We start from the raw sequence: 12,014 nt of genomic DNA, 5'->3' as shown, positions 1-12,014 counted from the left end.
TATCTTTCCTCGACTGGTATGTAATCAATTCGAATTTGCCTATTGGATTCCGGGTCTCCAAAGGAGCAACGTCTCGGCAAGTATATGGGAAATATTCTACTGTTCGCAGAAGCAAACCCGAAATGTTCCGGATACCAATAGGCTTACCAGTGTAGTTCTGGTCAGAGCGATATAATGCAGTCCACATCAAGCAGTCGGTCCATGACTCATCTGAATGGGTCACCCCACCTGACAAGACGCTCTTTATGCGACAGCCCAGATCTTCTTGAGGTCCGTACTAGTATCCGGTAGCTGAGCTGACTGCATTGAGCTTGGGAACACGGAGGCCTTGCGCCTGACGGCTAAATCACATGAACTGGCATTGCTCGACCATTATCTCGAAGCAGTAGAGTACTAGAAGCCTCAAGGGCGTGCATGGTCCCCTAGTCCTTGAGAATTTCTTTCATACTATGCTTATGCCTCCAGCGATTCCCGTCATTGATTGTGTCCAAGTCTCGCTACAATAGAACATCAAACGTACTTTTTCTGGCTTCTTCACTACACGCATAGCTCTTTCGTGTATGCTATTCTATCCGTCAATATGTCATACTTGTAGTGACTCCCTTGGTGTTTGCTTTTCTAGAGAAGCCATCTTCCCGGTACAGGGAATAAACGCATTCTTAAAAGGGCGAACGACTGGGCGTTATGTACTGTTATACGATACATACAATCCAGGCAGATCCCCTAGCCTGAGCCTATAATGCATTTCATCGCAGCAAATACCATGCTACTAGTTGTACCATTTGTGCTGAGTGCCCTCGCAATATTACGTGGTCGCTATGCTCCGAGCGACGTGGCTCTCTATAACTGCCAGATTGCCGAGCATGCAGGCAAGGCAGATTCGAGGGTCTTTCAAACATTTCCAACCCGTCTGATTTACGCCTCATTCTATAATTGTTGCCCGACCCCGCTCAGAGATCGCAGCCACTGGCAGCTCAGTGGCTCCTACTCATCATTCTCTTCATAATAAAAGTTTGTGTTCCAAGTTTGAGCTCGACTATCCAAGTTTGGAACGTTTCATCGAATGGAGATCAAAGCGGGAACTAGCATATCGTGGGCGTTAAGACCGACCTCGGGGGCGCTTCTGTGATCAACGGTGTAGTGTTGAAGTCCCGTCACATCTTGTAGCAGTTAGCGCCGGCCTAATCTAGCCATCCTTTTTAGCGCCGCCGGCTGCAAGTACACAGACTGTGTATTTGCCGGGGCTGTATGGCACAGGATGATTGGATAAATATTCAAAATATTATTCCTTAACCCTTTCGGCGGGCTCAGGGTACTTAAATGGCCCCTAGCCCGGGTCAATCCAGCTGAATCGCTAACCATCTACTACAAATCTTGGCCATACAAGAGTACACCACAACATTCTAGTGACATTTTTGCTTTTGGTGTTTGTTCTATTTAAATCCACGATGCTTGCAGACAATATCAACTTGAGGGCTCAGTTCGAGGCTTTCACCAAGCGAGAAAATGAAAAGAATGGGCTCATAGATGTGAGTTTCCCACAAGGCGTAAACGGCCTCTAACCAGTCCAAACTTCTGTCTACTCCAAGCCACCGAAAGCTGAACTGAATGGCCAGAATATGTTCCAAATGCTCCAGACCTATGAGAATAAGGTACGGGTTCTGGAGCTTGAGTTGAACAGCGAGAAAAGATATCGTGTATCGACCCAGAAGAGCCTCGGGCAGTGGGCAAAATACGGCTCGGTGCGTCTTCTATCCACCTAACCACTTCACACACACCCTGACCTTGGCAGTCCCAAAATGATTTTGTTGTTGTTCTAGTCGATGGAGATGGTGCCATCTTCCATGATGACTTCCTCTCAAAGCCCCGAGAAGGAGCTACCGATGCTTCTCGTAAACTCACCCAAGCAGTTCGAGACTCGTTGAAAGACGAGCGCCTGATTGATAGCGAAAATATCACCATCCTCGTCCGCATCTTTGCCAACATGAATGATCTAGCGAGAACACTTCATTTGTCCAGAGTCATCTCGGGGCGAAGTGACCTATCTACCTTTGCTGAGCAATTCACGACCAGCCGAGGCGAGTACGATTTTATCAATGTAGGACCAGGCAAAGAAAATGCCGATTCCAAGATGCGAGGTAATTTCCAAGATCGCCTGTTAGTATATCAACTGAAAGGTCCTAACCAACCTGATAGACATGCTTAAACATTACTATTCCAACTATCAATGCAAGAAGATCTTCTTCGCTGGCTGCCACGATAATGGCTACCTGAATGATCTCCAGAAATACACCAGCGACGAAGAGAGTCGTGAAAGGATTACCCTCGTTGAAACCACTCCAGCCCAGCCTTCCTTCAGGACAATGCTCACCTTTCCTATCATCCGTTTCGACGGCGTCTTCAGAAGCACTTCTCTCTCCATGGAAGACTCTTCTCAACCGTCCTCCCCGGCGGCAGTATCTCGCCCACAAGACCTCTCGCTACACGACTATCAACCCTAAACGCGCCTCCAGGCTTAGCCTCACCATCCCAAACCACAAAGCCCATCATCATCCCCAAGACAGCCGCAATCACAGCGCCCTCCTGGCGCCGCGACTCCGCCTCTAGCACCACAACCACCTCCAGCACCTCCCACCACCGCACAAGCAGCATCTCCCCCTCACCCCCAAGCGCATTCCCCAATATCTCCATCTCCGGGAATGGCGGCATGTCCGTCCACTACCCCACACACCTCCCAGCCCCAACCTACGCCTCTGCTTGCGGCCCCGGCTCGCAAAAGAACATCTCCCTCACAAGCCCCAGCGAAACCCGCGCAGTGCTATACAACGAGCATCGCGAGCGCATCGACCCGCCCAACAAAAAGCCCGCCGACCAGCCCGCCTTCGACAGCTACTTCGCCAAACTGGCCAAGGTCAAGACGGCGGAGTGCCGCGGCTTCTGTAACTACCGGTACCTGCAGGGCCAGTGCCGGCGGGGCGCGATGTGCCATAACGAGCACGATGTTGTGCTCTCGGAGCGCGAGATCGCGGTGCATCGGTACCGGGCGAGACTGGGGCTTTGTACGAATGGGCCGACGTGCAGTGACTATGATTGCTTTTTCAGCCATCATTGTCCGTTTGTGCCGAACTGTACCGCGCAGACATGTAAGTTTGAAGTGCATCTCGAGGCGAAGGATATGGTTGTTTGGTGAGTTTCCCCCCCCCTCTTGATCTCATTTTCGGTTTTTGGTATTTGGGCGTGTCGCTGACTTGGCTAGGGAGCGGTGGACTGAAGGGAAGAATGGTCCTGATATCTGGAGACGGACGGATTAGTTCGATGATGACTTTCTTGACGTAGTTGGTTCATTCAGGGTAACAGTATAAGCGATGAAGTTTCCAAGAATGGAGTTTGAAACCATATTGATCATTCTGATCAGATGATGCACGATGAACCCTATTAGCTAGACCTATGTAGTCCGAACCCGTAATATACATACTAGTCTTGAGACGTAGCAACAGCTTTGAAAAACAACCAAAGGATAGGGGGAAATAACGGAGAGGCTGATCAGAAAATGGAGCAAATGAATCAAATCTATATACAGCTCCTGAAAGACGCGTTGTGCGACTCCACAAGGTGGGGGAAACAAGTCACAAGATGAAAACTGCCTGCCATGAAGGTTAGATCTTAGACGATACCACCGAGACCTAAATCTAGGCATCGGTGTGAGATCAAAACCAGGCCAAACGTCAAAAACGAAAAAGAACCGTTGCCTGTTGGCTAGTATGGTATAAGGGCTGATATCGAGGAAAAAAAGAAAAACGAAGAAAAGAAACAATTCCAGATATGCGCTTCCTGACACCAAGTAAAAACAAAGAGATTCGGGTCTCATATCTAAGGGAGGTTTTAAGCCGCAATGGAGAGTGGCGTGTGGTATCCGAAGAGAATCAGAGCAAATCTGTGCTCATAGTGGGCGCTAAAATTTATGTTCTGTGTCTCATACTCGTTCCAGATGTAGTGGTGAGGGGTTCCAGGATTCAAAAAGAGGACGCCGATCGGGAAAAAAAGGGTTCGTTCAATCGATTGGTTTGCCGTTGGGTTGGTTCCATTTGGGGAGGCTATGGCCATTCAAGCCGGAGCCTTCGACTTTTCGGACTGTGCAACGAAAACGCGGGTTAGTAAAAGGAAGAAGAGTTGAAATCGCACTGGCCAGGCCATAAATCATGGTCCTAGGAGCACAGACGGACCTCCGTGTGACGAAGATGATACGTACGGTGTTCGGCCTCAACTCGTAAGAATACCCACATCCAACGTCGGGCCACTTCGAGGAACATCAGAATGTACAGACCGCTCTCTTTTTCGGAGAGCCACGAGAGACCAGGCAATATACGCCATGCCCATGAGAAACGGAGGACAAGATCCGCGATTATGACATAGTGGTACAACCGTGGGGGACCAAGAAGAAGGTTTTCTCGGAGCCCATACGCATAGCGGCCTGATGGGTCGATACGCGCATCGCTGAAGAGGGTCAAATCCCAATCCTTCACCACGTCCCACCAGAATGAGTAGGCCGAGTTGACGGCCGAGCAGAGGAACCTATAGCAACACACATGAGCCACGCGCACGAGCAATTTTGGAAATGAGAAAAACTCACAGAATACGCATCATGCTCATCTCACTGTATCCGTTGAAGTCCAAAGGATTATAGTTGCGCAACTTGGCCGCCAAGTAAATGACCGGGAACGCAGAGACATACTTCAGGGCGTTAGCCAAATGCTGGTTGCCAGCGCCGGGTTGCGAAGAGGCCCGCTGCGCCCGAATGTACTCTGTCAAACATTGGCGTAGTCGAATTGCGTATGGAACGGCGATGATAATTGGCACGACAATTGGTTTACCGCAGGACCGGATCGGCTTCGATGTGGCAGAAATGTCGCCGGTGAAAAACATGCAGAAGGTGACATAGACGTCCCCGAAGACTCGGGCATAACTAGTCATAGCATCTGCCAGCAGAATATCTCCAAACTTGCGCTCGTCCGAGGCCAGACCTCCGATGAGCACCCGCTTGAAGCTGAGGAGAAACTGAATGCGGCCATGGCGAGAAGCGCGATTGAGGGGCCATATTAAGATAATGAGCAGTACTACCCAAAGAGATTGTGGGATCCAATCGAGTCGTTCGACGAGATCATAAATTCGGCGTGTTGCCACCCAGAAGACGATGAGCCAGATGACTATTGGGATGGTAAAGTAGGTTGAAAGGCGATATGTGGCGCTGTGGATCGAGAGCTGGCCCGGTGCCCGCGTGTCCGGATAGCCGATGAGTTTGGCTATGTTCTAGTAGGGGGAGATCGGATGAGCGGAATGTCTTTCTCGAGCCTGTGTAGGGGCGCCATGCGACTTACAATATGAGCCTTCTGTAAATATTGTACATTCAGGCCCCATCCCCACCAACCTGGACGAGAATTAGTCGCCGAAGCACATCCCGCTCACAGGGCTTCAACTTACCAAGAGCAAGCAGAGCTGCCACACGGATTGGAAACGGGAGGGTGAGACCGAAGCCGTCTAATTGAGCATGTTGATCTGGACCCATTATTCCATCAGGGGGGAAAGAAGGAGGGAGGGTTCGGGAGGGGGATGCTGGGCGGAGAACACGCGACCCCGGGAAGTAGGGAGAGGACAAAGATCGAGTCGAACTAAGAGGGAAACCCAAAGACCAAAAAGAACGACTAGAGGTGAGTTAGGATAGGAAAGATCATCAACGACTTGGGAACTTTTCCCTGGCCGCTTTCAGAACGCTTTCATAAGCAGTTAAACGACACGCGCCTACGTGGATTGTGGACTTTGGGAGGGTCTGGATGCTCCACTCCAGCCTGCAATACGCCATGATGGGGGGCATTAATGGGCCAGGGGTCTGTTCATTACAAAGGTCTCATGTACCTTGGTACTGTCCAATCTCCCCGCGGTACAGGCTTACAGCGAATTAGAGACCCGCCCTGGCCCTGATCTGGTGCAGGAGCCGACGAGTATAAACCCCTGAGCAACTTTGTTGACAGGGGCCTGGCCAGCCTCAACAGCTTTTGATACGATCTGAGAAGGGTCCATCTTCAATATCTTCAATCGTGTATTGTCTTGTAACAAGAGTCCGGACCAGGCGATCCGCTCTGATCAGCAGTCAGGGGCTTTGCAGGTTTGGTAGCTCCATTTGGTGGCTCCGCCGGGTCGGGGGGCTTTGCATTCTGACTCGATACCATCATGGTGATCGTTGCACCCACCGCGACAAAAAACCCACCTTTGGCCCTGAAGGACACGATACGGACGTCACATTGGTGCTCGGTGACAGCCAAAATCCTCCATTTCATCATTCAGAGAAGCTGGTCCCTCTCAGATTCTGAGGTGAATCAGGGGGACTCTAGTTTCTCAACGACCTCTTTTAGCGCTTCACTATTGTGAGCTATAAAAAGATCCTGCAGGCCACGCATCCAGGTTCCGGATCGAGGCTGGTGGTAATATAATACGTAATTTAATCTCTTGGATTACCTCGTGATACGCCTTATGTCAGCACTCTGCCTTCTAGATCACGTGAATTTAACTCCCCAGGTCACCTGACTTCCAGCCGAGGCAGGCCGGGGAACCGCGAGACTCTGGGGAAGTCCGAGGCGTAATGAGCTAATAAAGACCCTCTAAAGATGCCCATCAATCCTTTATAGGACACCTTCGGCCAATAAGTTTACAAGGACGCACTTTCCATCACTGTCATAATGGCCGAGGAGGACCCCGGCCTCTCCCTCCCAACGCCAGACACAGGCTTAGGCGTACCAACACACTTCTACCCATTCGCAACAAGCCCAGATATCATCCGCTCCCACGAAAAAGATGTCTACCTAACCAGCAACCTTATTCAACAATCCCAATCTATCGTCCGCGCCCTCCGTGGCGCCCGCTTCGCCCACACCTACTCAGACGCCATCAAATACCTCACGGAATTGCTCTACTTCACTCTCACCACCGCAATCGGCAATCGCACCCTCGGCGAGGAATATTGCGACCTTGTCCAGCTAGAAGACGACACCCTCCACCTCCCCACCATATCCCGCCGCGTCGGCTACATCCTCAGCAGCATCCTGGTGCCGTGGACGCTCTCCCGGCTGCTCCCCGCTCTCAGGCAGCGCGTGCGCAACAAGCTCGAGCGAAACGTCGCCCGCGAGCAATTCCGCGCTACGCAGGCTAGTCTGCTGCAGAAGCCCGTTATCGGGTCGAAGCAGGCGCAGAAGCAGCCGTTTTTCACGAAATTGCGGGTCCAGCAGTATCTGCTTCAGCATCTGGATTCGATTACCTCGCTTTCGCCGATCTACGCGTTGAGTATCGCGACGTTCTATTTTACCGGCTCGTATTACCATCTTTCGAAGCGGATTTGGAGGCTGCGGTATGTGTTTACGAAGAAGATTGAGGACAGTGAGCGGCGGATCGGGTACGAGGTGTTGGGGGTGTTGATGGTGCTGCAGATTGCTGTGCAGGGGTTCTTGCATGTCCGCAAGTTGGCTCAGAGTGCTAATGGGGAGGATGATAGCCATGCTGAGGGTGGTGGGGAGAAGGAGAGTGGAGCGTTGCTGAAGTCTGTCGAGAATCCGGCTGCTGTGCCGCTGTTGTCGGGCTCGACGCCTCGGTATGACTTGGAAGAAGATCCCGGAGCTGTTGCATGGATTCCGGAGGGGCAGCAGCGGAAGTGCACACTATGTTTGGAAATGTTTAAGGATCCGAGTGTGACAACCTGTGGGCATGTGTTCTGTTGGGTCTGTGTTAGAGATTGGGTCCGGGAGAAGCCTGAGTGCCCGCTTTGTCGACAGGATGTGCTATTATCCAAGGTGTTACCCTTGAGAGGATAAGAACGAAAACTTGAATCATGTAGATACTTTTTGCCATAATATACCCCCAAAATCTTCCTATGAATATTTGTTGCTTACTAGTCGACTACTCAGTAGCTCCTCCATATATATATACATGGAAAAAACAGATGTACTAGAAGAGTTCGTTAACTGCTCGACCTGAGATGAGACCTTCCAGGTAAATTGGAAGATAAACGTAAAGGATATCAATAACACACACGCTCAAAGAATGCTGGAATGTTCTATGTACATGACAAAAACCGCAGCATACACCGCCGGGCCGCATCTAGGCTTGACCAATGCAGATAATGAAAAGGATGCAGTATCGAACATAAAGGTGCAGATCTAAGGATTGTTGATGTTCTCATCTTCGGACTTCATAGGGACCTCTTTTTCTTCGGCATTCACAGCCTGTCCATGGGGAAGTGTAATTGGGAGGTTGAGCTCGGCGTAGGCAGGTCGAGGGGGAACTGGGTCCATGGCCAGTCTTTTCTGTTCTAGCACATTGTACAGACAAAGGGAGGCGTAGGGGTCGGTGGCAGCATCTATATGGCGCAGTTAGAACATTTCTGGCTTCCCAACAAAACTAGCCGGAAGTAACATACATTGGACTTGGTTGTAGTTTAGAGGTCGAGCCCAATCCGAACATCTAACGTCCTCGCTCTTGTTGAGTGGCAGCCCAAGGTGTTCTTCCACTTGATCACTCAGATTGATGTTTCTTTTGTTCACAAGCTTCGGATTGCTTTGACCAAACTTCACCAGTTTGAACAAGTGGCTGAGCTCAAAAATAGAAACGGCGTTGATACCAAGATACTTGCGGAGACGAGTGGTATCTGCCTTGATCGAGACGCCCACCTTGGTGATTTCAGGCGATTCGAGGATCAATTTGAGCGAAGGCGCAACAAGATCTGAAAGCCCTTTAGCCGGCTTGAAAAGGGCGATTTGGAAGAGCGCGATGCGCTCCTCATTTGCAATTTGAATCAAGGATAGATTACTCTGGACACTGTGATTTGCAGATGCATTTGATTTCCACTCCATATCGAATCCAATGACAGGGCTGTTGTGAAAAAGTTTCGCCACTTCCTCAGTGCTTTCGAGATTCCGGCAATAGTGAACAATCAGTTTTCCACCATCAGGACGTGTTTGGGAACTGTGACTCCAGAATAGCGGTTTAGATGCGGGGTCCACGGCTTTCGATTCAGGACTGGCTACTTCCCGGGGCGCTGATGTTGGGTCTGACTTGTTGGTGATTCCCGCTTCATCAGATATGTCGCCTGACTCTGGCAACTCGCGGGAACAATCCCAGCTTTCCTCAAGTCCCCCCGTTGGCCTGGAGAGTGCGACTGGTACTATAAGCTCGAGATGCCCCGCGAGTCTCATGAACCCGCTTTGATGTATGAAAGGATGAGCGGTTTCGTCGAGCCTTCGTCTCCTGTTTTTTGGATGAATACTTCTTGGCGTCCGCAGACGGACCTTTCGTCTCCCCTTTAGATTTGATCGACAGATGGTCTGCTGGTTTGGTGGGAGCCGACTCGGGCTGCGATGGCGCAGTGTTCTGTTTGGATACGGTCTTGCGTCGTGAACGGCGAGGCGTAACTTCTTTGCCAAAAATCCGATCTGATAGCGAAAGATGAGTCTGAGGTGGCCCGTGGCCCTTGATACGAGTATCGACCCTCTTTCTTTGTAAGATTTTACTTTTCTTGTGACCACCGGTAGTTCTGTTTTGATGAACACTCCGCTGATCAAGTATATCAGTCATCCAGGAAAGGGCATCTTGCCCGCCGCGAGAATCTACTTGCGGTTCTTTCTTTTCGGGTTGGTCAATTGTTCCGGTTGACGAACTGTCCGCAAGGGTCGTCTCGGGAAATGGCATGTACAAAGCATCAGAGGACCATCCGCTGAGCCGTTCTGGGTTCGACTGGGGTGTTGGTTCTTGTTGGAGCCTCGCGATTTTCGCTTTCCATGCTTGCTTCATCCTGCCTCTCCTTGAGCCAAGTTCTGGAACGTGGAAGACTCGCTCATCGTATATGCTCTTGTGCAGCCGAGTCATTCGCGCCATGAAGGGGAAAACCTCGGACTCGGGACGGATGATGAGTTCGAGTGCTTTAGACCGGATCCATGTCAGGTTGGCGATGTCAGCGTATTGGTAAGTCCAATTGAGAAAGCGAGTCATGTCTTGACTCAGCGGCTTTGGCGGAATCAGGAACCCGTGTGCTTGAAACTCATTCGGCATTCCAAGCTCGTGTAGCTTTTCTTCAGTCTGAAGTCTCATCCAGTTGATGTACTTGTATTCTAGCGCATCTTTCAGAAGGGCTTTTCGATGGTCGATGATTCTTTTATATAACCCACTTAAGCCGCTTTTGGTGGGCATATCGGCGCTGATATGATCAAACATGGGACCAAATGATCCTTGTATACACTCAATCAAATATGAAACTTCAGTTTGTAGCCACCAAGTAAGCGTGATGACCATCTCCAAAGGCGCGATGACATCGAGTTGACGCCAAGCTTTGTCCATTTCAGGGCTTCCTAGAGGTTTTGGTCCATCCCATCTTTTTGTGTAGTTCTGCTGAAGAGTCGTAGCAATCATGTTGCGACTCTTGGTTATGGTTTTCAGATGTTCATCACTGGCGTCTCCAAGGATGGTTGACTCTATTAGTGTCAGCGGGGAAGTATTACTCGTTTCAAATTGGACGAATTCTGTGATAGACCACATCTGCCCCCGCTGCAGAGGATTCAAAGCCAGTTGGCTGTTCATCCAAGTGCTACGCCACATATGAGCTGCGATAGCGAATTGGGCTCGATGATGGGCGAGGCGTCGGCTGTGTTCAGCAAAGCGAGATCCCCTTAAAAAGTCCCACTGTTGTAAAGAGCTACACAAGGATTTCAATTGCCTGATTCCTTCCAGCACGTTGCGACTTTCAGTCTGCAAGCTCAGATACTCTTCGTTCATATTTTCCGAGAACGAAAGAGGGCCATCGATATTACGGATTGCACTTTCCTTCGGGAGCAAATATTCCTTGTCGATATGGCTTCTCATGCGATCAATAGATGTTTTGACTTCCTCGAATTCCGCTGGAAGAAAGTCCAGGTACAAGTCGAGTGTGCCTTTCTCAATCCTCGCAAGATTTTCTTCGGCGGTTTGGCGGAACTGGGTCTGCAGGAGCCGATAGCGCTGACGGGATTGTGCCATTGAGAGTCTCAAGCTCCCTATGACTGATTCCCGTATTAATCGATTGATATCGTCAAGCGCAACAAGATGATTTTCGACATCAAAAAAGCGTGCATCCAGAAAGTCGTCAAGAAGGTGGTGCAGATCGGGGAATTGCCTCTCAAGCCTTGCGACCTTCCTTGGGTCTATAGGCGTAGGCTTAACCTTTTGCCGAGATAGAATGATTGTTCTCATGTCTTTTGGGGAGCCCTCTGACGAGAGATGTGCGCGAACCGGGCGACCGAGGTTCCGTGACCGGCCACGAAGCGCGTCCATCCCTTCTTCTTCTTCTTCATCATCCACCAGCCGTATTCGGTACCTTGCGGTATTTGAAAAGCTTCGCTGCGCATTTGGACACAATTCTCGAGTGGTAGTGGTAAACGGACGTCGACGCGGACCGAGGTACGAATGCCGGCGAGAAAACAGGGAAAGAACGTCCCTGTCATTGTCTTAGGGAAAGACCCGAAGCAATTGTGAAGGCAATAATTTTGAACTAACCTCTCTGGGCCAATGCTTTGGGGCTGACAGTAAGCATTGCTCTTCAAATGCGCTTTGCCGCTAGGTGTCGCAACATAATGCGGGTTCTTCAGGCCTGCTGGGAGACCAGTACACCGGCGCATGTTGCTTCGTCAAGCATGTCGAGCTACTTGCAGCATAGCTCTTCAATGTGACAGAACAGAGCCCTCTGCAAGTAAATTAGCCGGGTTGCCTGCACAGAAAGCTCGCGCGGTTCGGTCGATCTGATGAGCAAATTGCCGGCTTGAATCCGGGGAGTCGCGCTAAACCCAATAAGGAAGGAACCGTCGGCGCGGATAAAACCAAGTTCCTGCCAGAGATCACCGTGCCGACTTTGTATATCGTTTGTGCTCCTCAGCGTTCCCTCAGCACAAGCTTGCTTTTTTTCCAAGTGGACGTTGCGGTAACTGCTAATTCCGCCCCCCTCCATT

The 12,014-nt window shown here is 50.4% G+C and overlaps 7 protein-coding genes across 7 annotated transcripts; 2 read left to right on the top strand and 5 right to left on the bottom strand.

Moving 5' to 3' along the window:
• Positions 1–1,448: 1,448 nt before the first annotated feature.
• Positions 1,449–3,190, top strand: N7468_002311 (uncharacterized protein; the record flags this gene model as incomplete). Its single annotated transcript, XM_058471608.1, is given in 5 exon segments — positions 1,449–1,529; positions 1,590–1,742; positions 1,793–2,161; positions 2,178–2,456; positions 2,543–3,190. 5 exon segments carry the CDS (start codon positions 1,449–1,451, stop codon positions 3,188–3,190), a joined length of 1,530 nt encoding a protein of 509 aa, XP_058334749.1.
• A 692-nt stretch (positions 3,191–3,882) lies between these two features.
• N7468_002310 (EXS domain-containing protein) lies at positions 3,883–5,563 on the bottom strand (the record flags this gene model as incomplete). Its single annotated transcript, XM_058471607.1, has 5 exons — positions 3,883–4,094; positions 4,250–4,572; positions 4,631–5,307; positions 5,376–5,425; positions 5,479–5,563. 5 exons carry the CDS (start codon positions 5,561–5,563, stop codon positions 3,883–3,885), a joined length of 1,347 nt encoding a protein of 448 aa, XP_058334748.1.
• Positions 5,564–6,086: 523 nt separating this feature from the next.
• On the bottom strand, positions 6,087–6,335 carry N7468_002309 (uncharacterized protein; the record flags this gene model as incomplete). Its single annotated transcript, XM_058471606.1, has 1 exon — positions 6,087–6,335. The coding sequence occupies one exon, from the start codon at positions 6,333–6,335 to the stop codon at positions 6,087–6,089; it is 249 nt and encodes an 82-aa protein (XP_058334747.1).
• A 396-nt stretch (positions 6,336–6,731) lies between these two features.
• Positions 6,732–7,856, top strand: pex10 (ubiquitin-protein ligase peroxin 10; the record flags this gene model as incomplete). Its single annotated transcript, XM_058471605.1, has 1 exon — positions 6,732–7,856. One exon carries the CDS (start codon positions 6,732–6,734, stop codon positions 7,854–7,856), a length of 1,125 nt encoding a protein of 374 aa, XP_058334746.1.
• A 345-nt stretch (positions 7,857–8,201) lies between these two features.
• N7468_002307 (3'-5' exonuclease) lies at positions 8,202–11,049 on the bottom strand (the record flags this gene model as incomplete). The annotated part of the gene is made up of 3 exons (XM_058471604.1): positions 8,202–8,401; positions 8,462–9,205; positions 9,330–11,049. The coding sequence occupies 3 exons, from the start codon at positions 11,047–11,049 to the stop codon at positions 8,202–8,204; spliced, it is 2,664 nt and encodes an 887-aa protein (XP_058334745.1).
• Positions 11,050–11,258: 209 nt separating this feature from the next.
• N7468_002306 (uncharacterized protein) lies at positions 11,259–11,687 on the bottom strand (the record flags this gene model as incomplete). The annotated part of the gene is made up of 1 exon (XM_058471603.1): positions 11,259–11,687. The coding sequence occupies one exon, from the start codon at positions 11,685–11,687 to the stop codon at positions 11,259–11,261; it is 429 nt and encodes a 142-aa protein (XP_058334744.1).
• A 23-nt stretch (positions 11,688–11,710) lies between these two features.
• Positions 11,711–12,013, bottom strand: N7468_002305 (uncharacterized protein; the record flags this gene model as incomplete). Its single annotated transcript, XM_058471602.1, has 1 exon — positions 11,711–12,013. The coding sequence occupies one exon, from the start codon at positions 12,011–12,013 to the stop codon at positions 11,711–11,713; it is 303 nt and encodes a 100-aa protein (XP_058334743.1).
• Between the last annotated feature and the right edge of the window lies 1 nt (position 12,014).

This window comes from Penicillium chermesinum (assembly GCF_028974085.1).
Source record: "Penicillium chermesinum strain IBT 19713 chromosome Unknown utg000002l:1.0-5270490.0:1.0-5274688.0, whole genome shotgun sequence".
Classification (NCBI taxonomy): domain Eukaryota; kingdom Fungi; phylum Ascomycota; class Eurotiomycetes; order Eurotiales; family Aspergillaceae; genus Penicillium; species Penicillium chermesinum.
The sequence above is the reverse complement of the archived record's forward strand: the minus strand, read 5'-3'. Positions and strand labels throughout refer to the sequence as shown.